We start from the raw sequence: 26588 nt of genomic DNA, 5'->3' as shown, positions 1-26588 counted from the left end.
TTTGGAAATATCTGTGATGTAACCTGCTCATAGTGTGAAACAACATCATTCTTCACATCTCTGATAAACAGAGTTGTGGCTGCTTCCTTCAGCTCTCTCTCTGTTTACAAGATGTCCCACTGGCAAACTCATGGAAATAAACTAGACCAGGCATGAAACTCACCCTTTTGGAAGGAACTGAAGAGAAACAGCAGTACATTTCTACATCTAGTCTCTGCAGTGGCAAAAAGAAATATATGGTGGGGAGGGGGGAAGGAAGACTGTTCAAAAAGAAAAGAAAATGAGGTGTGAAGGTGGGTCATACAGGACTAAGTTGCTGAATCTAACCATGCTTCAAAGGTCTCATGCCAATTTACATCTCCCTGCCGGTGCTATGCAAAAAGCCTAAATGTAGTTGTAAGTCAAGTTACAAACCTTCAGTTCCATTCATCGTTTGCATCAGAAGTACGTAGAGCACAACAGCAGTAAATTAGTGCCAGCTCTCCTGCTGAGATAATTCAAAGTATTTTTCCCTGCCCAGCAGGGCCTGATTTTTCATGTCGATTACATATTGTGATTAATATGGAGGCATTTGCTCATTTAACAGGAAGGAAAAAAAAAAAAAAGAAAAAAAAAAAGAAAAAAACCCCTAAACCCTTCACCAAATAGGGCTTTAGAGCGGAAAATTTGTTTTGTTTATTCTTTTCCACTCTGTAAACTATTAATTTCAAGGAAGAACTCTGCCAGGGATGGGCAACGATAAAAAGAGATTGATAGATCTACTCTATTTCACCCTTGCATACCTATTGGGGTATATGTACATTCTGAATTAGGCTTGTCAATCAACTCAGTGCTTGATATTGTCCCTACCTCCCACGACACTGATTAGTGTCACTCACCGAATGAGCAGAGGGGGCATGGAGGCAGATCCTGCCAGCAGTGAGAAACTTACTTCAGATCAAACCTGTGAAATACAGCCTAAGATTCATGCCATGTAGGTGGAGGGGGGAAGGAGAAGAAAACATCTTTCCCTTGAAAGACTCATGGCTGCTTTTATTTCTTGTAAAAAAGAAATGGTCTAGTTTTCTAGAGGGGAAGAGAGAAGGTAGTTTGATTTTAGGAGAACTGTGTGATGTCTTGGCAATGAAATGGTTCAGGGTAAGGGGGTGGGGGAATGTATCAGGAAATCATGCAGCTTGTAGAAGGTCCATGTGAAGGCAAGCGATCAATATCCATCTGCCAGAGATAGCTATATTATCTTTAGGGGATTAGCTGCACCTGGTAGGAGCCCAAGAAATTCTGCAGTACAATACAGATGTAGAGAAGGAAGGGGGAAGGAGGTGGGAAGCTGGTTTTCATGTCTGGATGTTGACAGCCAACATCTTGGAAGCTCGATGCAGAAGGCTTTTGCTGAAGGTGGGTCTAAGGAGAGATGATACATGGTAGCTAGAAAACATGCTGAGCTGCAAAGATCCAAACTGGAGTCTCTTCAAAGCTTGAGCATGCCTGGGAATTGGAGCTGTGGTCACCATGCTATGAAGGGTTGATTTGGATGTTATGGAGCTGTGAGGGTAACTGAAGGGTCTCAAATTAAATCTGGTTGAAGATGAAGAACAGGAATTTACGCCTTACACTGGGGTGTGACAGAAATATCTGCGTTGCTATAGTGGTTTTTCAGTGCATTTGGAATCGGGCTTTTTGGAGCAAAAGGAGGGAAAGTGCTTTCTGCAGTGGGACAGAGATTTAACTGAATGGTAAGAGTTCTACATTCTTCAAAACTAAGCTGTTAATACTACTGAGATAGACAGTGTGAAGCTTAGGAATGTTTGTAAAAGGGTACAGGGGAGCCCAAATACCCAACCCAAGTGATACCCAGAGGACAAACCATGGGCATGCCTGATGTTGAGCATCCACCACTTCCACTGATGACAGGGAGTCCACCCCTCCTTGGGGCTCTAACTACAACCCACAAAGCCATCGCCACCATTAAAAGGCAATTATATGATGACATACAATTAGGAATTACAACACAGCTTGATTCTGCACCCTCTGGCATTGCTGACAAAGGCCTGCTAGGGCAGGAGTCCTTTTTAAGGCAGTGATGGGGTGTTCCACATGACATCCACACGTTGAGGAACGGATCATTTCACTGTCAAACAAAAGCCATGCGGCTGGATTTTGTATACAAATGACTCCATCTAGAAATAGATGTCCAATTAAGGGAAAATATGTTTCCAAAAATCATTTTGCTCCCTCTAGTTTATAAATTTGCCTTTTTTTTGTTTGTTTCTTAACTGACTTTTTATGCCAGTCAATTTGGGGTTGCTTTATTTTTAACTGAGTTAGTAAACTCCTATACTCCAATCTCTCTATGCAGAAAGAACAGGCTCTGCTGTTTGGTTTTGGTTTTTTAATCATAGAATAGCAATCACATTTTCCACTCCATCTTTTGTCTTAAAGCCTTTTGTGCCATTGTAATTCAATGGATCTAAGATCTGTTTCTAGGGAAGCTGCAGAGCCTCAAAGACCCAAAACCAGGCCCTGTGAACTTTTAAGTGCTCTTAAGGATGATAAAGAGAAGCAAAAAGTTTTAAGATGAGAAGACATTAGTGCAATGATCTAGTTTACATGCCTGACAAAATACATCCAACAGTCCTGGCATCAAATGAATGACCTCTAATAAGGAAAAAAGGCTGCGAGTTCACAAAGCAGATCCTTCTTCCCAGCAGAGACCCCTGCATCCCTTACACGTAATCATTCCTTGCAGGTGGTGAAGACAACAGGACACATGGAAGGATGAAGGGGAAACTGCTTGGAGCAGGTGCATGCTAGGCAGGTCTGGTTGCTTGGGGTTTTTGGGTGCCATATCTTTCTTCTGGGCTTGTTCATCCTTGGTGGATCAAGATTACCATTCTTCAGCGAGTGCTGGGGTCAGATGGAGGTGAGAGTCCCCATCCTTCCCAGGTCTTCAGAGAGAAGTTAAATATCTCTTGGAGAAGTGTGCTTTGCAAGTGTGCCGGAGAGGAGATGCCCAGCTATTTTGGCACCAGGTTTGACCAGGATTTCAATCCTTTCTTTTTTCTTTGTTGTCCATCCCTCAATGTGTGATCCTGTGGTACAAGGCAAACACAAGCACAGGAAAGGCCAGCAGTGCAGGCAGACGTGCCGGGCCAGGGGAGTGCAGGATGGGAAGGATGAAAGTGGGATTCAGTTTGCCTTCACCACACTTAATATAGATTTGAGCGACTTTGGATACCAGCGACTGAGGCCTGCTGATCCTCACTGTGGGTGCTCTCCCTGGGCTGTCTGGGAGCCACCTTGTGATTAGTGCAAGATGCCTCTGGGAGAGGCTGGGGAAACAAACAAACAAACCAAACCAAACCAAACAAAAAACAACAAAAAAAAAAAGCCCAAACAAAACCAAACCAAACAAATTAAACAAAAACAAACAAACAAGCAAACAAACACACACCAAAGCGCAAAGACCTGTGGTGGCAGCCAGGCCTAGTACCCAAGACCGCCATGGCTTCTGGCCAGGCCAGCTGTGATGGAGGGGGGGACAAGGTGCCCAGACGCCATCTTGTGGCACCTCCCCACCAGTGACAGTCCACCCAGGACAAGGACTGCTCTCCACCCTGTGGTCTTCCAGGTCCCAAGCAGCCCCCACCACTATCCTCCCCCCAGGGTGAGACCAACATGTAAATTGCTGCACTGAAGGGGCTGGATTATTAGTGGGGGGAGTTGAAATGCTAGGGAAAGACTTTTCATCTTCGTAGCAACAGCACGAAAAGTTGTCATGAACCCAGTGCAGCTGGGTTGAAAGTGGCCTCCTGAAATAAAGCAGTTCAAGACCGCATGTAACATGGGCACAGAGGTGCTTTCCTCCCGTCCTCCACGCACCCGGCTCCAGGTGAGCGCAGCTGTGCAGACATGGCTGCTCCTGGGGCAGCCCCTCTGCCGGCTCTGCTCACCCAGGCGTGTTTCTCCCCACTAGGCCGAGCATGGCTCCTAGCAGTGCAGCTTTCCCAGTAGACCAGAAAGGAATTTTCTGACAAAAATGGTTCAAATTAGCAAATGTCAGTTTGTCAAACCTCATGCTTTTCAAGAAAAAATGTACTAATCACTGTGAAGCCTGGTGGTGTGCTAGTAACTAAAAGCCTGAGTAAATGCTCTTTTGCTGCGTATGGCAGGTAGGCAAATTCTCAACCGGGAAATTAGATAGCAGTAAAGTCTTCGCCTATGGGCAGCTTGGTTTGGCAGTGTTACAGGATGGAAATTCTGATCAAAGAAAGATAAAAGTCCCTGTGAGTAGCCATCAGACAGTTATTGCCCTCTGTGCTCACCTTAGGGTGCTCAGACAGTTTTTGGAGAAACTATGACGATCCCAAGACTCAGGAAGAGATTATGGTGAAAGTCAGCTCTCAAGATTTGTTCAAAGCATAGTCCTGAAGTGCAGCAGCAGAACAGAAGGAAGAGTCTGGTTCCTTCAGTTCTCAATGAATTGTTCTTGACCGTCTTAGTCATTGGACTCAACACAATGATTAAAAGCTGAAAGAGTAAGAGCACCTGCATTTGAAGGTTTTTCTTCCCAGAGAATGGTTTGGTGCTGTTTGGCTTGACTGCAAATGTGGCAATCCAGCATATCATAACTACTAAGTGGAGGGAAGTCTGTTGTGACAGTGTTGCCCACAACAGCGTATGTACAACTCATCACCCCTCACACAAAATTTGTGTTTGCCCCAACATCTTTGGTATACCTTGCAAGTGCAGTTATCTTCTTTGCATTTCTTTTTTTTCTGGTTCTTTTCTTCAAATATGACAATGTAGCTAAGTTAGATTTGTCAAAGGAATTGCTTGTGTACTCTGAAATAAACATGAGAGGGATCAAGACCTATGGAAAATAAACTCTTGCATACAGCTTCTTTCATCTGATGTCCTCAGAAGTTTGTTTGAAATTCTTTAGGGAAGGCAAATTCCCTCCTGCCTATAGGTTTCCCAGGTGATGCTGCTGTTTCTGCGAATGAAAAGGCTACTTTAGACAAGAGAGAAGCCTCCTATCAAACTACGATCCAAGTCTGGGTTTGAGCTCCTAGAGAGGATACAGTTCTCCTAGCCCAGTACTAATATAGACTGCCATATGGCAGGAGATCAGGTGTGGTATCCTCTAGAGAAAATATCTGTCCTTCTGTTATCTCTCATTTCCCATCAAACATTCACATAAAAACCTTTCCTTAAAATCTGAGAGAACAAAAGGAATTGCAACATTTACTCCAAAATTCCCTATAAAAGAAGCCTTTGAACTTTCTGTTTCTGTTCTTTACGACATCAGTGCAAATGTGCCCTGGACAACTCCTAGTAACAGCCTTTATAGGAACACTTGTGCTCTGTGTGCTGCATAGTATACAGAGATGCACAGATGCACTCTGGCAAAGCTAGATATGAACCTCATGTCTTGGAATATCACATCTCTCTGTTTCCCATTTACCTTGAAATCATGACATCCCATGCTTTGTCTGCATTCAGTGCCCTGTCTTCTCTGGGTTAACTCTAGCAGCAATCACCAGAAATGCTATAGTGGCCTTTCTTATCTGAAACTGGAAAAACAGATTTGTTTCTTTCTTCAGAAAGTAGTAGAGATCTTCTGTAACATCTGAGGTCATGCTGTATCTTCAATACAGCATGGCCAAAGAATTTCCGCCTATAAGCTTTGAGTTGAGCTCAATTAAAATTAAACTGATGTTCAGTGAGTTGTACCCTTTTTTTATCTGCAGCTGAATCAAGTTTTGTTGCAACCTTATTCTTTCCCTGGCTGCTCTGTAACCAAGCCAAGCTGCCTCTTATCCTGACACCTTCTACCTGCTTGAATCACTCTTTGAAGCCCTTTGTCCACTTTTGCTCTTTTCTTCATTTGCTCCAGTCTCACCCCAATGAGAACAGCCTAACAAGGAACAAGTCTGATGAAGATGAGCCCTGTATTACGTAGGAATTTGTAGCCAAACCTTTACTATCCAGAATTCTTAATAGCTCTCTATGATAACCCACCAGGCTATTGACCAAGAAGAGAAACCCTGTATTTGGCCGTTCTGACACCAATCAGTCTAGTGAAGAGGATGATACTTAAATAAAAGTGTTAGTAAAGAAAAAAATACTCTCAGTTTCTCCTACAAACGAATGTGGCTGAGTCCCTCTGGTTTCCTGCAACACTTACCCACCCATGCAGCTTTAAAGGTCATGTTTAAGGATCACCTGCTGAGCTGAAAATGAGTTTGCTGCTGGTAACAATAGACTGGGGCTGGCAGTCATGCCATTTAGCTATGATGTCTTAGAGGATGCAGAGCTAGGCCACGAGAAGAGCAGTGTCTCCTTCTCCTTGAATGCCTTCTAAGGGGGAGAAATGGAAAAGAGTGAATTTGAAGCAGGGAATAAGAATGGCGGCATGACTTCCCTAGGACACCTAGCTTTCCTCCAAGCCCCAAAGCAACAAAGAAGCAGCCCACCAGATCCCATCTTCATGTGACAGGAACTAGGTAACTGTTGCTGATCAGAATGGAGTCTGGCCTTTGAGCAGCAACACAATGAGTTCATTTTGACTCACTTGCATGGATATTTGCTTCTACTACATCTGCTGCAGGGAGCTGCGGTTTGAAGGCTCAGCACTTTCAATAGATCACAGCTATTGCCACAAAAGACACTAATAAAGGGGGCTCATACTGCAGTAGATGAATAGGTGCAGAGCTGGTTTCCAAGTTTCTACTGCCTCATGTGCAGAATGAAATGAGTGGTCCCAAGCCTGTGGAGAAATATTTGCTGTATGAATCCAGGTCTTTGAAAGGTCTCACACTCACTGAAATCAATGAGTGCTGAGAGGCTGTGTACCTTTGGGGCTCCAGAACAAAACGTTTAGTTCTGTGTACTAACTATAGGCTTTGTGCTATACATACATACGCACACCCACACACACACTTTCTCATTGCAGACTTAATTGTAAGCTAAGCACTCCCAACAGGAGTGAAATTAAATGCCCGAAGAAAGGTTGTTCTGTAAATTTATTTCTAAGATGCTCTGCCCTCAAGATATGAATGATGTTATGTTCAATCTCTCTCTCTCCCTTTCTCTCAATACAAACTCTCTAGTATGTATTACCTCTTATCTCACCAACACCAGTACTTGAAAGGATGATGTACTCTGCAGCACTTACTTGTTCTGTTTTGGTCTATTTCTAATGTTGAGAGGCTCTAACACACTTTTCTTCACAGATGTAATTAACCCCTTTAGTGACATGGATGCAGTGTAGTCCATCTCCAACCTGACTGTAGATGGACAGAAAAAGCTTTGCTTCCATTTCTATATATTTTTCCCCACTGTATGTTGCAAGGTTTGGAACCAAAGACTTCCCAATTATGAGTCACTATGTGTATGAACACAGACATGATGAAGTTAGGAGAGGAAATGTTTCTTGACCATCGTACATGAGACCTATGAACTCCAAGTTAGGCACAGCTGCAAGCTATCCTCAAAACAAAGTGACGAGAGAGAAAACCTTCTTTCTCTTGTAGCCCTATCTCTCTTCTGTAGAGAATTGTGAGTGTGGGTAAATCCAGATGTTACTGTCAATGAGGTCAGAGGGGAAGTTGCACACACAGCTTACAGGAAAAGAAAAGAAAATAAAAGAAAACAACCCACCACCTTATCTGAACACCATGTAGACTGCTCTCATCCTGTTCTTCCCAAACACATCCTTCATGCTTTGCAGTATCTTATTTAGTGCTAGGCACTGAAATCTTTTCTCTCTACTCTCTCCATTTTACGTTGCAAAGAGACTCCCTTTTGGAAGGGGTGGTCCCATCAGGATAGTAGCTGCCTCAAAGGTGTATGATGGCTTTTAGACAGCCCTCGTTTGTGGAGTAGAATATGAAGGCTGAGCTGCTTGCCCAGGACTCTGGCACACAGCTAGAGAGTTCGGTGGTTCAAAAATTATTCTGACATACATGTGTTGAGTGGGGAGGACTATCTAAGTACGGTCAGTATGAAATCTAGCTCTGCTTTGTGTGTTGGCTTTTTTTTTTTTTTTCTCTTTTTCTTTTTTTTAAAGCCTACTCCTTTAAAGCCTAGGCACCCAAGTCAGGCATGGATTCATCACCCATTCCAAAATGGACTGCAAGGCACACCTTATTTTTTAAAGACCATAGGATTATGAGCTGAGTGATCTACATGATAACAGGCATATACCTGAACGTTGTTCACTAACCACACTGTTGGATGTAAGTGGCTGGAACTGCATTTTTTTGGAGGTCAGATGTAGGCAAAGTATGACTGGTTTCTTCCACATTAGGTAGAGGAAGGTCACTTCTGAGGGTTATAGATGAATTTAGGCAGATGAACACTGGCTGGCTTATACCCACGCAAGCTGGTGGAAGATCACAGCGTAGTAGAGGCAGAACATTAGAAATCAAGGAGGGGGTTACAGATGAAAATGTAGGCATGTAAAGAATTACACAAGAGGATGTGAGGTTCACACACGTGGATTTAGGGACCTCATTTGTGCCAGTAATCTGTTTCAGATATTTACGTCCTTTATTATCTCAGTCCAGGGCCTTTTTCTTTGGTAGTGAGAAGATTAGCAATGTCCCAAGTGATACCCTAGTTCATTAATCTCCAGAGCATTTCATGCCAAGTTCAGCCCAAAGGTCTTTACACTGCCTTGCTTTGTGTGCAGCATCTGTAATCTATCTGGGTATTTACACCACACCACTGTTTAACTGAACCTCTACATACAGGATGTCCTTCGACAACTGTTGAAATGCAACCACATCAAAGTGAGAATGGCTTACTGGCAGATGGCACAACTTCACACATCTTCCTACACAAGAAGCTCAGAAACCTCCTCTATCATGCAGTTGGCAACATGACCTCGTGGACAGCTCAATGACCCAAGCATGGAAACAACAGGAGTGTTGGTGCCTCACTCTGCCTCAGTTTGCCCTCTGTAAAATGGGGCTAAAGGCACAGTACTGTAGATGGGAAGTACAGATATATCTCTAACTAAGGTCTAGGGTAAAAACAGTGTAGCAAAGAACTCTAGGCATGTTGTAAGAAGGGTGATGTTTCAGATAGTGCATTTTATAGACTGAGAGTTTTAAACTGGTTGAAACAGGGTTCTTAATTACCATTAAACTTCAGAACAGAGCTTGTCCCAGATGACACTGGCAGTCAACAAGTTTCTGATCTGAAACAGACGAGGAAGCAACTGCACAGCTGAACTAGAAAACCATGGTAGGAAATATGTTAAAGATTATTTTCTAATCATTCTTCTTGTTATGAGCTAGCAATTTGTGACTGCTACAAAGAACTGAATTTCAAGACAGAACATTTTTACTAGAAAGAAAAAAAAATGATGACTTTATGCACTGAGGGATCATTTCAGCTGTAGAGGGAACATAGCAAAAGACATGGGCACAACAGCTTAAACGTGACATTCTGAAATTAGCTGGGAAATTAGCTGGGTTAACAATATGTGTTATTATAAAGGCAAAACCAAAATGCACAAAAAGTTTATTTCTCATGATTTATGGGCCAGCTTTGTGAAAGCATCACATCCATAGTGCTAACACCATGAGAAAAACTCCAAGTCCATCTGTCTTTCCATACAAAAGCACACAGATTACCAGTTTGTGTCAGGAAACTCCCTCCATCACTTTACAGCACAGTGATTGTCAGAATGATGCTGTTGCTCTTCAGAAGGCACTGATATCAGTAAATAGCCTTTGGTGCTTCTGTTTCCCACCTGCGTTTCATTTTTCATTCTTCCTTACCCCACAGATCCATCTGCCCCCAGAGGGGGGTAACTGTAAGCATGGAATGTGGCATGCCCTGCCTGCTTTTTCTCCAGCTCTGTACAGCATCTCTGAGCACGTCCGGCACAAACCCTTTGTTCAGTGCAGGCTCTCCCACAGACTCTGCAGGGACACAGTATGGCTGGTTTAGGCAAAGCTTTGTTGTTTTTTTTTTTCTCCTTTCTCCCCAACCAGCTCACAGTTAATCCATGACATACTACATCCCTCAAAGGGCACCAGATTGTTCATCCAGCTGAGAGGTGAGTGAAAAAATACAGACCTATTTTGACACCATATCAGCCAACTCTCCAGATAACCCAGAAGCTCACCAAGGGCCAAGAGGACACGTTTGTTGTCATGCAAGCTCTGGGCAGAACAATCCCAAATCTTAGTGAAGGTATCAGCTCCAGGAATTTTCCACCCCTTCGGTGAGAGCTTGGATGCTGGAAATTAGTTAAAAGAAGGAAACAGATAGACATATTGGGGGAGGACAGAAGATAGAAAAACTTCAATGAATAAAAACACTGTTACTTATACATACTGGGAAGCAACAGAAGATCCACCAGTTAAGCATGGAGACATAGAGAATTGAGTGCTAATAAATCAGAAGGTCTTCCACCCAAGGCTATTTTGCCACTGCAACACTTGAACCTGCTTTAAGGACAATCTAAAATAAGATCAGGCACCCAGCAGCTGCATTCATACCAAGTTTTCCTTGGAAGGGGGAAACAGGAAACGGGCATAATTTTCTTTAAGCTCTACTCCTGACGTAAGGCTGCAGCTAAGATATACATGCCAATATTAACTTTAAAGTAGCCTTTTTGGATGCCAATAACAACACAGCTACAGCACCCTTCTCAGCTCTGCAGCCTGGGGAAATCCACAAATTCTTAGACCATGGTGCCTGTATTGTGCTCATTTTTAATACCTGAGGTATTTAACTGGAAAACTGTATTTGGATCATGTCTACTCTGGATTGCATGGCAGCCATACCAGCAACAGCCCCCTCTCACCAGCTCTGGGCAAATCCAGTAAACCAGCTCCATGACATGTGTCCAAGCCAGTGCCCTAAATGAAATGGAATTGCCTCACATTCAGGCTGTCCCCGCTGACCTCACAGCACTTGCACTTACACTTGCATGGGCATAACCCAAATGACCCTTTGGCCAGCTCACAGCCACTAAACTGCTGTCCTGCTCCACATGAGATGCTTTTCTTCAGACATGGGGAAGGGATAGAGCCTCCAATACTCTCCCCATCGCAAATACACATTGCCTTGTCCACCCAGCTACCAGGTATGCTGGTGTGTCCTGTGCCAGGGCTTGCCCTGCCCAGCAGAGCCCCAGACCTGCCTCTGTCTGACATAGCTACAGGACTGCAGGGTAAGGTGGAGGCAGCCTGTTCTGTTTGTATGTTTACAGGGAATGAAAGCCAAGTTGGGAAAGGACTTGGGTACAGTGCAGCCAAGTGACTATGAAGTACTGCTTTAAAAAGCCACAAGGTCACCTTTACTGACATTTGGATAAGGATTTTATAGAGGTCACAGGACTGGGAGTTTGGCTTGCTGTGCCTATGGTCACAGGGGAGGGATTTGTGTGCTTTCATGTTCATAAATGCTCGTTTATGCCTGCTGGATAAATAAGAGTGTCTGGGATTTCTCTTCTCACTTACTGTAGTTGTGTAGGTGGCTTCCTTGGCTCTGCTTGCACACCTTCATGAAATTCAACACCTCCTCTACTTACCAGTACTCTCCAGGTACCATGTCCTTCCACAATATGTTTTCTTGCTTGGTTAGATCTTAGCAGCACTTAGTTTCATGGCCATACTTCATTTAAGCACAATGTGAGAATATATATATCATCCTCTCAAACAAAGAACCATTACACAAGCACACTAAAATCTGAAGGATTTGAACACAGGGGCTTTGCTAATGTTGTGAGTTGTGAACATGGTGCTTGTGTATAGATATCCATATGTGTGTGTGTGTTCGCCCAGCCTGAGAAGCAGCACAGACTCTGATTGTTAAACCCTGTACAGCCTGAACAAGCAAGGATGCCTGGAGCAAACCTGAAAGGAATTAATCCAGGAAGGAGGAGGACATGCTCTGATGCCATGCACCTTCTGGAAAAAACATTATGGGCAAGCAGCTCTACCTCAAAGAAACACCTGGCTCCACCACTGGTTTATTTTCCTCAGTGACATGATATATGGGACGGGGTTTGGCCAGGTGGCAGGAAATGCAGGGTTCATGACAAAAATAATCCTTGTCTGAGAACATGTGGTATAGGTGAGCACTTGAGTCTCCTTATTAAACCACAGTATCATATAGACAGTACATCGTTTCAGCACTGTCTGTGCTTCAATACCCAGAAACCAAAAGTGTCTGTTCAGTGACTACGATGTAAGCTAGAAACTTCCCTGCCCTTTCCTCATGTTAGCCCTGCAGGGAGATGCAAATGTGAAGAATGCCATAAGATTCATTCTAATGTGCTAAGGATTTAATGTAATTAGCCACTGGATCCCCATCCCTTTATCCCAGTGAGGTGACCAAGATACACATCACAGGATTAATAGTATGGTCCCCATTACTTGTTTCTTGATGCTGCTTGACATTGGCAGATGTATTGGAGCCATGCAGGATCAGCAGGCAGAAGCAAAGACAAGGGGGACAGGCAGTGCAGGTTGCAGAGTTGTTGCACCCCGGCTGGGGCTGACTGGCTCATTTGCACAGTGCCTGGGAAGCCAGGTCATGCTCCCCACGTCTGAGATCCTGATGAGTCGCTGGCGTTTGACACCAAAGCCCGAGAGAACGCAGACAGGTCACTGGCTCGGTGCCACAGGGAGCTCTGCCATGCAACAGAGACTGCGGCAGTGGGAGAAGAATAGTATGCCAAGCACAAAGCAGCAAGAATGTTTTTCAGCCTAAGGGTGGATGCAGGTGCATAGCCCATTTGCTGCCAGAAACAGCATTATTGACATCAAAGAAATTGCAGGAGTGTATGGAAAGCATAGCACAGCCATAATCCTGACCTAGCTGTAGTCAATGTGTATGAGCTGGAGCAAGGAGGCTGGCAGCCACACAATTCATATCTAATAGTGTGGCCAGGAATGTGTATGTGACACCAAACAGTGCTAACAGGGAGTGGGGCTGGGTACAAGCCCCTGGGACCCATCCTCCTTATGTAAAGCTGTTCCTGGAAAGGAGGCAGGAGAATTTCTGGGCTTACACTGATATGGCTTATCTCCACTAAGGGACTGTTTCCCATACATGAACCAGAAAAGCTACATGTGTCAGCAGCACAGTGGAAAGGATGACTCCAACAAAGATGCGGAGCCAATATAGCATGGAGATGAAAAATCCTTTCCCCACCACTCCCTTTCTTTGGGGAAAATTCCCCTGTTCCTAAAGTAGAGGCTGTTGCAGGAGCTTTATAGACTCACTGTGTGGGAATTACATACATTGCAACCCTATGTCAGGACTGCAGTCCAGGGCATACCCAGTACCCGGAGTAGTGGAGATCCAGACACATGGATTTCACCACAAGCATCCCAACCCACTGAGCCTGCTGGGATACCTCCGCTGTTATTGGTGTGTGAACTTGCTGGTTCGTCTCAGCTTGCACATCTTCACTGGGCCACAGGCGCAGCCAGAAAACCTACATCAGGACCCACGTCTGACCAGTGTAGATTCAAGGCCAGTCCCTTGTGCACTGACACAGTGGGGTAAGCCAGGCAAAGCGGAGAGTCAGTGCTCCCAGTGGACCAACTTTTATTCCAGGTACCTCATAACCAGTACCTAGGCACAACATATATGCAAACCCTCCCTCCTCCACCACGTTGCCCTACGTGAAAATATCTAGAGATTACTCCAGTCCCACTCAGACTGACAAAGGCAGCTGCTATAGCAGAGCTTTTAATCCTGCGGCAGAGCCTGTTGTCACTGGCAGGAAATTTTATTGTGTTGGACTGGCAATACTAGACCTTAATTAAATAGGTTGCCCTGCCCACAAAGCCAGACAGCCTGGACTGGAGTCAGACGAAGCCAGTTGCTTAAGCCAGGGACCACCTGGCTGTAACTTCATCTAGGTGACAGCATATGCTTTTGTGACCCTCTCTGAAAGGTTGAAGCCACAAGCAAGCTCCCAGAGGTGAAATGAGGATTTACAAAGAGCGAGAAATCAGAGATGCTCTGTTCTGGGAAGGAATTCATTCCTTCTCCTTTCAGAGACCAAAATTTTGTGGCCTCTGCCCCGACCAAAGACACAGATCACCCTGGTTCAGGATTGATTTTTAAGGGAACTGGTGACTCCTCTTCTGTCTCCATTGCACGCAGTGTGGCAGGGAGTGCTTTGAACTAGACCTTCCTAGTAGCACCTAATACCAAGCATCTCATTTTTGTTTCTCATGCTTGCTCTCACACTCTCTGTGTCTGTGAGACAAGGTGCACAACTTTCTCCACAGCAAAAAAGATCAGCCATGTAGACTCTACACATATCCCCCAGCCAGGACCCAGATGCTTGCCTCTGTAGCATCCCGTTGCTGTCCTAAGATGTAACACTGCCATGAATGCTCTTGACCCTGTGCAAATATACAGAAAGCCAGCACACTGCTCATCCACCTTGCTTTCTGCCTGGAGACAGCTTGAGTGCATATGCCAGAAGACACTGCAACAGCTTACTGCTGAGGCCCTGAGCTGGACGATGGGGATGAAGAAGAGGGAATGAGGACCTCAGTGGTCACTGTGGGGTGTAACTGCCCCTCCGACTAGGTCCAGTCAGAGAAACAGCACAATTCCCAAAGACTCAGCTAGTCCACTGTGAATCCGGGTGTCAGGACAAGACTTTGCTCTTAAAAAATCCTTCCAGGCTCCAGCCGTTTCTGGCTAACTCTTGGGCAGCCTTATGCTCAATGTGGCCCTCAGCCTCTCCCACGCTTCAGTAAAGTCAGGTCACTTGTACCTTACTGTTGTACCAGGACAGGGAGAGGACAACAGGCTGACGTAGGTGCCTTGTTGCTGTGTCTGTCCCTTGAATTCCCCCATAAGCCATGGGTACACATTTGTAATTACAGTGCACCATGCGCTGCAGAGATACCTCAGCAAAAAATGTAAAATGTTACAGAGACCAAAGCTTGAGTCTTAAGTGCACACATTGCCATTGCAACTTTCCTCCTGGGCTAATCAGACCTGATTTTCATTCTCTGGAGGGAGAAGCGCATGGTGCTGCTGATGGGAGCCAAGGCTTCTTGCACGTGCTGCCTCCCCATAAATAAGCAAAGGGCCTTCCCTCCCCATGTTCCACCCCCCAGCAGGGCAGTGGCCATGGCCTGTAGTCAGGGAGTGCTTCTCTCAGCTGTGAGGTGCTGAGTCTAGGCTGCCATTTTGCGTTGGGAAGTCCAGTAACCAGGTCGTGACCTCATGGTGACATCTGAATGCCCCAAGTGCCCTGGCTGAGACAGATGCCATGTGCCATTCAAGTCACAGACTGGCACTGCAGGTTTTGGTGCAGTCAGACAGGTGTGCAAAACACCTTTCCACTTTTTCCATCTCCCCCACTTCTCACTGAAATACCTGTAAAGCCAGAAACAAACACATAACATTGGTGCAGAAATTTTTATTTTCTGAGAAACGCATACTTTACTTCCCAGTGCAACACAACTTCAGATGCATAGCAGCGGGTACCAGAAGCCTACAGATCGCAGGGAGTGCTGCTCTTTATAGTTCTGCTAACGTGAGTTTAGCAACTGATGCAAGGTTCCGAGCTGGCAGACCCTAGAGACTGACTGGCTGCGTTCACCCACCCCACAAAGCAAGGTAATGCTTTGCTGGAAGCTGCCCACAGTAACCTGCTAACAGTCTCACCTGTGGGAGGAATGGGACAGACAGTGTGCCTCTCCTTCCCATCCTGACATCCTTCTTGTACCATTTGAGTCATCCTTTCACCCTCTCATTCACCACACTCCTCAACACTCCCCTTGATCCTCCACATCCCTTCATCTCTGGCCATGCCATTCCCCTCTTGGATGAGACTGGATTTTGGGAAAGGGGAAATAAAAAGGGGATAGGATAGGCAGAAGCTTACAGAAAACCCCTTATATTATTTTTCCTAAGAAAGCAGATTATTTCTCTTGTATACATGAAGCCAGGAAACAACAGTTTATCATAAATATCACTCTGTGTCTATACACTGCCTGGAGTGACTCTTGGCCTCTCATCAAAGCTTTCCCACACATCTTGGATGGCCAATTGTGAGATGTTCGAAACAGTGCTGGGGAAGCTACTCTAAGATGTATGTACAGGCCTCCATCGTGGTGTCCCTCTGTGTATATGTGCTAACCCTGGAAACCGAACTCCTTGTACTTGCTGGCCATATCATTTCGGAACAGCTCCAGGGCCTTCTTCATCGCATCCTGGGAATCAGCCCCAAAGTCTGCAGCGTGTTTTTCGGCAAGTACTTTAATAATGACTTCAGAAATGAACTGTGAGGAAGGAAAGAGAGAGAGAGAGGGATTAAAGAGAGAGAGAGGAAAACAGAAGGGACACTCGAGGTTTATTTTCAGAAAAGCCAGGCTAAGAAATAGGTTGCAGAGCCTTGTAATACCTCTGAGCTAATTCAGTAGCCCTTCCCGCAGTCTCTGGAGAGACAGTGAGATCTAGCATGCAAGGAGCTTGGGCTGGGCAGAAGAACTGGGCTCTGTTCCTAGCTCTGACACTGAACTGCTTCATGACTTTGAGCAGACCATGGCCCTTTCCACTCTTTGTCTGCCTCGTCCATTAAGGCTGAAAATTCATGGCCTGTGTTTGTACAACACATAGTTTTGTGGGTCTTGGTCTCAAATGGATCTTCCAGGGCTTACTCCAAATGCATGCCCCTTCTGTTCAGCCACTGACAGTTCTTATGTAATGCAGTTTTCCAGGCATGCAGAGGCTGCATGGGCTGGTTTATTATTGTCAAGGGTTGCTCAGACTGTATTTGGTGTTTGGAACAGGAAATCTAAACTTTGAGGTTTTCGTAGCATTTGCATACCATGAGCCCTCTCTGTGCCTACTCCTGCCTGTGCACAGAGACCTTGGAGTTGAGGGAGAGCTCACTGAAGCCCACCTACCCATGAGTAAATGAAAGTGCAACTCTCAATAGCTGCCTTGCACACATCTACTGCACATCAGACACCAAGACTCCTTGCCCTCTTCCTTACCTCCAGATATTTGACAGGGATTTTGTGCTTGGTCGCATGGGTTTGAGCCAGGGGTTTCAACTCAGACTCATGATTACCCTTCTGCTTCAGGATTTTGCCCAGTTGGGTAAGGACAGTAACTCCATGTTTCTTCAGATCTTCAGAGCCCTTCATCTGATCAGGTGTCTTCAGGCCTTTGAACCTTTCAAATTTATCCAGGGTCTCAGGATGGTCCTTAAAGAGTCTGTGGACAAAAGTAGAGGGACTTGTGAGACTTGAGAGAGAGGACAGAGAGGGAGAGAGAGGACAGAGCTGAGGCCCAGCTGTTCCATGTATTTCAGAGTATATGGACAGGCAAAGTTGTGATAACCCATTTATTTCCCTAAAGAAACCTATTAGTTAGTCCCTCTAGTAGAGGCTACTTTAACCTGGGAACTCTGAGTCTATAGATCCTTTCCAAATTACCACCGTTCACAGTCATTCCTTTTAGCATGTATATAAGCCAGGGAAGTATCTGATCCTACTCTGAACCTGGTTTAAATGTTTTTCATCCTTCCTCTGGTGGGTTGTTCCACAGCCTGATGTCACTCCGTGTGCAGAAGTTTTCTTTTCCATTTATTTTGTACAGGCTGCTTTTCATCATTAGCAAATGATAAAAAGTCTCTTGTCTTCGGAGAGCAGAAGCTGCTGACATACCTCTCTTTGAGTATTGTATGTATTTTAATCCCATCCTCTTACACATGTCCTAATATGATCACCCCTGTCTTTTTCCATTCCCTCTGGCTATGACAGAAACCCTGCTCTAAACATGTCCAACTAGAGTGGCAGAGCAAGTGTCCTTATTTATTTTATATAGCTCTGCTAATGCTCTGGCACCAGTCCCCTGGGTTATGTCAGCTGTATTCAAATAGAGACCAGAGTCAAGGCTGGTCATGGTACTGAAAGGTGAGTTGTATTCACCTGAAGGAAAAACAAAACCAAACAAAACTACCTGTCTTCATTGACTTACTATTACTGAGAAGCCAACATGTAGACCCCTGGCTCTTATCAGAACCCTTTTCTGATCCCATCTCTAAATTGACCAGGAAAGGAGGGTTTTAGAGGCTTCTCACACACACACAGAAAGAGGGGAGCAGCCCCCAGCCTCAGGTCCCTCACATCTGGGGCTCAGGTGTTGTTGAACAAGAGCTTGATGGGACAGCCTACTGTGCCCCCACCCTATGAACGCAGCCACAGAGGAATTTTGTTCCTGCCCTTCTCTGACACCCCCCAGCTCAGTCCAGTGTGGTTCCTCCATCAGGAACCACAGCACCTCTGAGAGTCCTTGGGAGCAAGTGGGTAACAAGAGCACATAGCCTTCAGGCATGCTGGTGCCGTGCCATGCAGTGCTATGCAGAGGCACCCTGATCCCAAAATGGAAATTAAATCAAGAAGATGGATGGGTGGCTAAAAGCCAAGCTAGTGTTGTTCTCCCCACTTCCTCCCTGGTGCATTTCCTAGGAGACAGGATACAGACACCACTGGCAACCAAACTTGTAGGAAAATTCACTCTTTTCCATGCTGGGGTCCTATAGTCAGGGTCAAAAGGGGACACTGCCTGTCCCGATTATTAGGAGCAGTGTAATAATAAGGTGTTGAGAGACATCAGGTCCCTTGCACAAGATAATTTTCAAGTATTGTACCCTTTGATTGGCACAATCCAACTAGTTGAAGCACCAGCAAAACCAATGTTTGTCTTAACAGCCAGGGTGCTACAGCTCACACCCTGAAATGGCTCACCCAAATTACCTGCAGCAGCATCTGGAGCTCCAGCCCAGGACCTCAGCCATGAAACCAGCCTCCCTCTCATGGTAGTGGTCACACATTTGCCCTGCCACTGGGAGGGTGCTGGTGCTGGGACTACCTGGGAGTTGTGTCCCATCTAGAACTGGACGTTCCTCCTAAGTATGTTGCCATGAGGGCTGGGCTTTCCACTATATGGTGTTAGTATAGGTTAAATTACACTTACAAATACCTCAAGCACATGGAAAAGTCAAAGCTGCTCTGCAGCAAAAACATTCTCTAAATGAGTGGCCAGTCTTTTCTGGTGTTTCATTTCAAAGGTTTTCAAAGAATTTTTGCACTCTACCAGGTGCTGAGCACACCACTATCAGTCTTTTCTTTTTTCCTCTGTCTTTCTACGACACAGGTTGTGCCCTATCCAGAGAGACGAAAAAACCTTGTACTCTGAAATGGGATGGAGTTATTTCTAAAAATCTCTATCACGTCTAGCTATGGCTGAATCATGTCTGCCAAAGACTATATACTCCGGAGACTCTTAAAAATTCTTCCGATGAGTACTTTTTTGTTTCCTTTGGAAGATATCCAGTTGGATCAGGATTTTCTAAACATATTCCCAGGATATGACATCTACCTAAGAAGTCTTTAACTGCACATGAGGACACTTTTCTAAGCTACAAGCTGCTGGGCTTTCCCTGCCTCTCTCCTCCCTCAGAAGGTCCTTAAAGAAACAAGAAATGACCTGGATTGGCTGGGAAGCACAAAGTCACAGGGGAGAGGAGTGTCATCTATTTATTTAATGCCATGCTTTGCCCTGCAATACCTGAAAGAAAAAAGGTATTGCCTTTTCAGTTGGAAACTGCTTTCAGTGTCTTGTGGCATGTCCAGAGCCAAAGTAGCCACCTCACACAGATGGACTGGGGTGCCTGCTACCCTTTCAGCATGCCTGCTCTGGACTACATAGGGGAAAAGCCAACACGTTGCCACTCAGCTGCCCCATCCCTCTCTCCTCTTCAAATGGTGGATGAATTGGGCCATGATAAAGAAAGTAAATAAAACAGCTCTCTGCTTTGGCACATCTTCATAAAAGCTTTGGACAGTGCATTTGCCCAGTGGTGTGAGTTCCTTCCTTTAACCATGCTTAAGATAGGAACCACCTCCAGAGCAAGTGCCACAACCCCACTGCTCTCCTCAGTGTCGGTACCCTTCCCGCACATTGTACTGAGCACAGGCTGAGTGAGGGGGAGATCTGAAGGGTTTCCTCAAAGTCTCCAGCCCTGCTGCTCTTTAAGGACAAGCTAGAATCCAAAGCCCACCAATGTTGTTTCCCACTCTGCAGCTCTGAGATCCCTTCCAGACTGCAGTTCTGTGACTTGCTGCTGGCGCCTGAGGTGTTCCCCTCTTAGGGGGCCAGGACCACAAGGACAGTATGGGGTTGGGGGTCGTCTCAGATGGAGACCTTGTGAGAACTTCACTCTGACACCAGAATCATGGAGGAGGAAGCATGCAGGGGGAAGAAAGCACCTTGTTTCACACCCAGACCTCTAATCCGTCATCAGGAAGTAGGCAAGTGTCACCACCAGATTTCTGGCCAAAAGGCAGGATAGGCAAGGCTCTGCCAGGTGGGGCTAAGGTGGGGAGAGAGAAATATTCAGGTACTTCACAATTAATTTTACCGAAATCATAGATTCCAAGAAAATTGTCGTAGAGTTGAATTTCCTCTCCTCTCCTTCCCTGCCTTCCCACATTCTTGCTGCAGAGCATCTAAAAGCCCAGGACACACTATTTGCTCAACATTTATTGCTGCAGTGCTTGGTCAATGAGGATCTAAAGCAGAGCTTTGCCAGCAGAAGCAGAGGGAGTGACAAAGCCCCACCATCTTTTAGCAGCACTGGCTTGCTCCTGCACCCATAGATGGAGAGACAGAAGAACAACTGCTTTACATGGTGAGTAATTTTTAACCCAGAAACCATAGCAATGGAAAAACCACCACTCTCCAACAAAGAAAACAGCCTGTTGAAGTAAACACTGACAGACACAAGCCCCCATACCAAATATACACCTTCCTTGGTCTCTAATCAAAAGCTTTACTCTTAGAATGGAAGCTTCTTGCCTACCTCATTAAAACTTCATGTCCATGGCCAGGGAGGTCGGACTCCACCTTCCCCCAGATGGCCAGGACCTTCTGCCATTCCTGGTCACTGAGCCCCATGGTTCACTGAAGGCAGGTCCTGAGTGCTCCCTGCAGCCGTTTGTCTTCCCCAAAGGGTGTCTGGCGAGCTCCCCCGTGCAATTTATAGCCCCTGCTCACAGACTTACACCTGTTAATCGTCAGCTGGACATCTTGCTTTCTTTCAGGCTGGTTTAACCTAATCAGCCTTCCTATTTTTTTTCTAGGAAGCTATTTTGGGTCAGGTGCTATTGTGGGTGCCACTGAAGGCATCGTTTCTGCTTTTCGTATTGGACTGGCACATGTCCCGCTCCAGACAGAAAGGGCACTGCCGAAACACGGTGCCAGGAGCCTGTCCTGGCTTCCCAAGGACCCAGAGACAGTGTCAAGCTGTATGGCAGGAGATTCCTGAAGAGTACTGTCATCTGCAAGGCCACCCCACCTCCCTCTCCCCTGGCATGCCAAGGACAGGCAGGAGAAAAGGCCAGCACAGACAGTAGCATCAGCTCCATCCCTTTCCCATGCTGATCATCTCACCCTCCTTTGCCCGTGGGGTAACATGCACCAGTTACTAATAGAGAAGAGCACAGTGTTAGAAGAGACATGTTCATAAGAGCTAGCTGTATTCAAAGCAGCCCAGTCATCTCCCCAGCCTCTGCAGGAGGGAGGAAGGGAATAAAAGCTACATGGGAGCCAGTTACCCTGCACCTGCCTGCCAGGGTCCTTCTTGCCTCTCCCGGGAATGCCCAGGACTAGCCACTGTCTGAGCCTGGACATCGGAGCCAACGGACATACAGCTGCGCCAGAAGAGTAATTTGCAGTAGGCCAGAGACACAAGGACACAGCAAGGTTTCACTCAACTTGCACCCAGCCATGGGTTAAGGTATCTGGCTACTTCTGTCAGGACGAATGTCAGTGTTGGGAGGAAAAGTCACTGGGCTGACAAATAACGTGGATGTGCTTTGGGACACCTCCCAGCCTTTCTTCTCCATCCCTGTCAGGGCTGATAATGGCCTGGCACACCAGTGGGGTGATTAGTCCCTTCCAGGAGATTGCAGTCAGAACACAGCCTGATAACAAACCCAGCTAGTGCCGCTGTCCCGAAGCATGCACTTACCTCTGGATGTTTCCAAAGAGGCACACACCACAGGCCTTGGCAGACAAGAAACGTCAGCCAAGAGCTGAAGACAACTGCCTTGGGGCTCAGGAGAAGAGCGTGCAACCCCACGGTCCCTGTCACAGTGCTGAAGGACCTGAGGTGCATCGCTGCCTCTGCACACATCCATCCACTCTCTGCAAAGCGGGAGCAGTTCCCCTGTCCTGGCCTTGCAAGGGGAAAGAAGTGTCCACGTACAAGGGTGATCAGGCAGTGAGGAAGGTAAGGCACAGAACCCCACATCCCTCAGAAACACACAGGTTTAAAGGGAATAGTTTGGGTAAGAAGGGTGGAAAAAGTCAAATGGAGGTGTCAACTGGTATCCAAGCCTAGAGGTAAGGGAATTTCAGCAGTTAAAGATTGCAAGCCTCTGCCTGTCAATCCATGACTCTGAAATCCTCTCCTTTTCTCTCCTCTGTGCACCAGTTTGTGTTACATCCAACAATTCACATCCTAAATACCTCAAGGGCAAGATTTCATCTTGATTTACCCATGCATATACCAGGGCACTAGCAAGTACCCAAACCAAGCTGAACTGGTGGAAGAGAGCTTGGAACCCCTCTGAATAATTCCTTGTGCTGTTCTCCACAGCACAAGGCTGAGACGGGAGAGAGCACATATCTGCAGCCTCGCTCCCCAAGTACTTATAGCAGTAAACAAGCATTTGTACCATCCCAGGCTCAGCCTTGGGTAGGATCCTGAATACTGACCTTACTATTTTACATGCGTTTCAGACACGACAGAAATGTGCTCCTGGTACATGAGAGGCTGCTGCTTATGCACCGAGCTCTGTCATATTCCCCAAACTGGAACTACTCAGTTGCCATAATAACTTCATTTGAAGTTGTTAGACTCTCTGCTCTCTGTAGCTTTCCCCAAGGTGATGAAGCCAACAGTCCTAGCATGGACATTAATGTTAAATGGTCAGTAGGCTTAAAAAGAGTACGGGATTCCATGTTGCTTTTTTTACAAGTGAAATAGTAATAAAACGAAATCATAAAGTCTTCTCCCTAGAGCTTAAAAAATATCCTAAAGAAATACTAAGAGCTTTATTGTGCATCAGACCGTACCTCAACCCTGTAGCTGTGAAGGGGACAGGCCTCCACTGTCCCTCTTGAGGCACAGTCTATCACTTGCACAATCATCTCAATAAACGCAAACTACAGAGAGCCAACATATCTGTTGCCTCCTTTAAAAAGCGTCGGGTCATTGAATAACCCATTCCAAGCACAGCCATGCTGTCGAGCGTGGCCGTCCGTCTGCAGCCACACATGAGGCGCTCATGCTAAACGAGCATAAAACGTATCGTTCATCTTTTCGGCCACCTTTTGGGGTGATGTGTGTGCTGTCGCCTCGTTGCAAAGCCCCTCGGCTGGACGGCGACCACCTGGTGCGGGTACCCGCCCTGGGCCCCCCTCTGCGCGGGCCGGAGGCGCCGCAGCAGCCCGGCTCCCTCGGCCAGCGCTTGCTACCATCTAGTGGCCACGGGCGACAGAGACACGGGGACTGGAGGCCACGTCCAAGTCCCCCCGCAGCGGGACTTGGATGCTCGGGGAGGTGGCCAGCACATAGCCCTTATATTTGGGAGGCAGGAGAGCAGGACTGCAGTGTCCCAGTGCTGGTGGCAGATGGCAGCACTTTTGTAAGGGGCTCGTTTTCAGTGCAGGACACAGAGATGGTCTGTTTTCCTCAGAAAGGGCCTGTGTCAGGGCAGCAGGGCCCTGGGCTGGCTGGGTGGCTTTGCCCCAGCCTTGCAGGAGTAACACTGTTCCTTCCCCCAGACTTGAACACTGGAGAGAAATGAGGTGATGAGATTGGGGCAGAGGAAGGTCCCATGAGACAGCAGCACAGCCACAGCTGAGCCTCAGGATCCTGCTGTCTTAGAGGCTGTGTGGGGCTGGTTTCTACACAAAAATGCCACCAAAAGGTGCTTAGGAAAGGTCATCTCCCATCTGATGAGCACAGCAGGCAGGGGAAGAGCCATTTCTGGCAAAACAGTAGATGCTTCCCCACCTCTGCATTGCCCCTCTCTCAATGGATGGCAAATGTTTCTATGGGCATTAACGAATGTAGATCATACCACATCCCTGCAAATGGAAAAGCTGATTGTTTTCCCCATTTAAGAGGGAACAAAGAAGTTCTAACAACTTGCTTGAGCCAGGAGACAGCACCAGTGGAAGAGCAAGGCCTGGCTCTTGGATATGGTTTTAGAAACACTAGCTGTTTGGTGGTTATTAATATGGGGTGCAGCAGTCCAGATGGAGCTGGGAGGCATGGTAGGAATCACACACCAGCCACAGACAAGTTTGATTAGAAAACAACAGGCAGATTTTAAAGCCTTTCCCAACCCAGGAGCAAAGGGAGGAAATTATTTTTTTGAGGTAAGAACACAGATTATATTGGCGAGACCCTGGAGATCTCTAGGAGTCAGTGAGAAGACATGAAGGAACTGTGGCATCCAGCGGTCCCGTCAGGTGGATTAAACTTCATAACATCATAATGGCACACAGGGATCTGTGTACTACTTACTTAAATAATAAAGCAAGAAGGGAATTCCTCCCTCATCCATCACCAACAAAATACTGTAGCTAGAACTTCCAAAGGAATAACCGGAAAAGGGAAAGGCCACAAAAACACATACAGGCAAAAACATCAAGCAATCAGTATGCATGCAGTATTGTGTGTCTGCCTGACACCCTAAACTCTGTAGCTCAGGAAGCTGTAACAGAGATGCTAGCAGCGTGGCTGAGACTGGGATTTCATGCTCAGGTTAGACTGAAATCCAGGCAGCTGGTGGCTGTTCCCACATCACGTCTTATGCCAGAGAGGGTCTTCATCCTCCTTATCCCAGGGCCTTGGCAATATGGGTGCAAGGGGCATCTTGCAAAGTACCCTGCCCTGCAATAGTGTAGGGTGCGCTTTGGGCATTCCTGAGTGCTGCTGGACAGGTGCTCACAGGGAGGGACCTGTTCCAAGTCTTTTTGTCTACATTCAATTTACTTCTTGGAGCATCGCTGTTGTAAAGAGAGAAATCCAGCCCTGGCCTGCGAAGTGAACACCAGAGAGCCCATCAGTCCCCCACATTACCTTGGCAGTTAATACAGCAAATCACCAATGATTTCTAGCCCTGTCTTCTCTGCAGCCAGACCTGCTGCAAGTAGGGAAATGTGTACCCAAGCGAGAGGCACTAGCAGAAGATTTAGTCTTTTTTTTCATTTGAAGTAAGTTCATAAAATAGACTTTCAGGCAAGGAGGAGCAAGGGATGCTCCAAAAGCTGGTCCATTTTCCTCCAACAATAACCCAAACCATCTTGTGTGCTTACACAGCAAAACAGCTCAGAGGAACAAACAGATTGGTTTTTATCAAATGAGCGTTTTCCCCACAACACAATTAAAGAATCTCTGTGAGCAGCCGAGGGCCCTATGGCTGGGATCAGCAGTGGCCCCAGCTCTGCTGTGCCCCTGGGTTGTGTAAAGCTTGGTGTGACATAAGCGTGGTACACGCTGCTGGGCCGGGGGAGTGAAGAAGGGGGGTTGGTGCTCCGAAAAAGCCAGGAATATTATATAACGCCAACTTACATAATTACCTATTGCATAATGCCAGGGACGAGGCCCTGCATAACGCAGCTGCTGTTTCTATGGCATTTTGCTGATACCCGGCTGCCTCTAAGAGACTCATTTGCACTTTGTTTTAGGAGCCTGCAGCTCAGTCCGTGCAGACAGACAGGTGAGACCCCATGCTCGTTCTCCCAGCAGCATTAGCCAGAGAGGTAAGGGTTAGCTGGAGAGCTAAGTAAGGGTGATAGCAACTGGATCTCATAGCCATAGCAAGGCAAGAGGGTTGTGTTTTCTGCAACTGTGCCATTTACTTCAGTATTCAGAGGATCAGAAGACTGACAGAGAAGAGTATCGTATGAAGCTGCATGCATTGCACAGCCTCCAGAGCTTGTAGGAAACAAGGTGGTGTCTAACTCATGGTGGCAGTGGCCAAATACCTTCCAGGATCACATCTCTCTTCTCCTCGCTCTTAAACACTATTTTTAGCAATGCCTCCAGGCAGGGCTCCCCCACACTGGGGCTTTCAGCAGCTGAAAGGTGACCCTGGCTGCTTGCTTAAAAGGAAGAGGAAGGATTAGGAGGAACAGATTTCAGCATCCAGACAAGATTTGGGCTGTGAGGCTGCAGAGCTGTGCTGTGTACTTATGAGTATCTCAGCATGGGTCCTTTCAGGTGTCAGGCCCTGTGCCATAAAGCTAGAGCTAGCTTTACCTTTGCTTCAGTGCTCACAGGATCCAGCCTTTGATGACTATCAGACAGGCAACTGTATGACTCAGTCATTTTCTTCTTCCAAAAGGTGCACAGCATAATGCAGGCATCACCTATAGCTCCTATGCAGCCATCTACGGTGTACGTGACACTGCAGAGCACCTAGACAAAACATCTATCTGGGCTGAGCGGGACACATTGCAAGCCAGTGCTTGGATTCAGTTGGAAAACA

General features: G+C 46.4%; 1 protein-coding gene across 1 annotated transcript; it reads right to left on the bottom strand.

Moving 5' to 3' along the window:
* Positions 1 to 15409: 15409 nt before the first annotated feature.
* Positions 15410 to 21048, bottom strand: MB (myoglobin). Its single transcript, XM_005511255.4, has 3 exons — positions 20882 to 21048; positions 17007 to 17229; positions 15410 to 16289 (listed from the first exon to the last, which is right to left on the bottom strand). The coding sequence occupies exons 1-3, from the start codon at positions 20974 to 20976 to the stop codon at positions 16143 to 16145; spliced, it is 465 nt and encodes a 154-aa protein (XP_005511312.1). The 5' UTR covers positions 20977 to 21048; the 3' UTR covers positions 15410 to 16142.
* Positions 21049 to 26588: the final 5540 nt, after the last annotated feature.

This window comes from Columba livia, chromosome 1 (genome assembly GCF_036013475.1).
Source record: "Columba livia isolate bColLiv1 breed racing homer chromosome 1, bColLiv1.pat.W.v2, whole genome shotgun sequence".
NCBI lineage: Eukaryota > Metazoa > Chordata > Aves > Columbiformes > Columbidae > Columba > Columba livia.
This window is presented reverse-complemented; position numbering and strand designations above follow the sequence as displayed.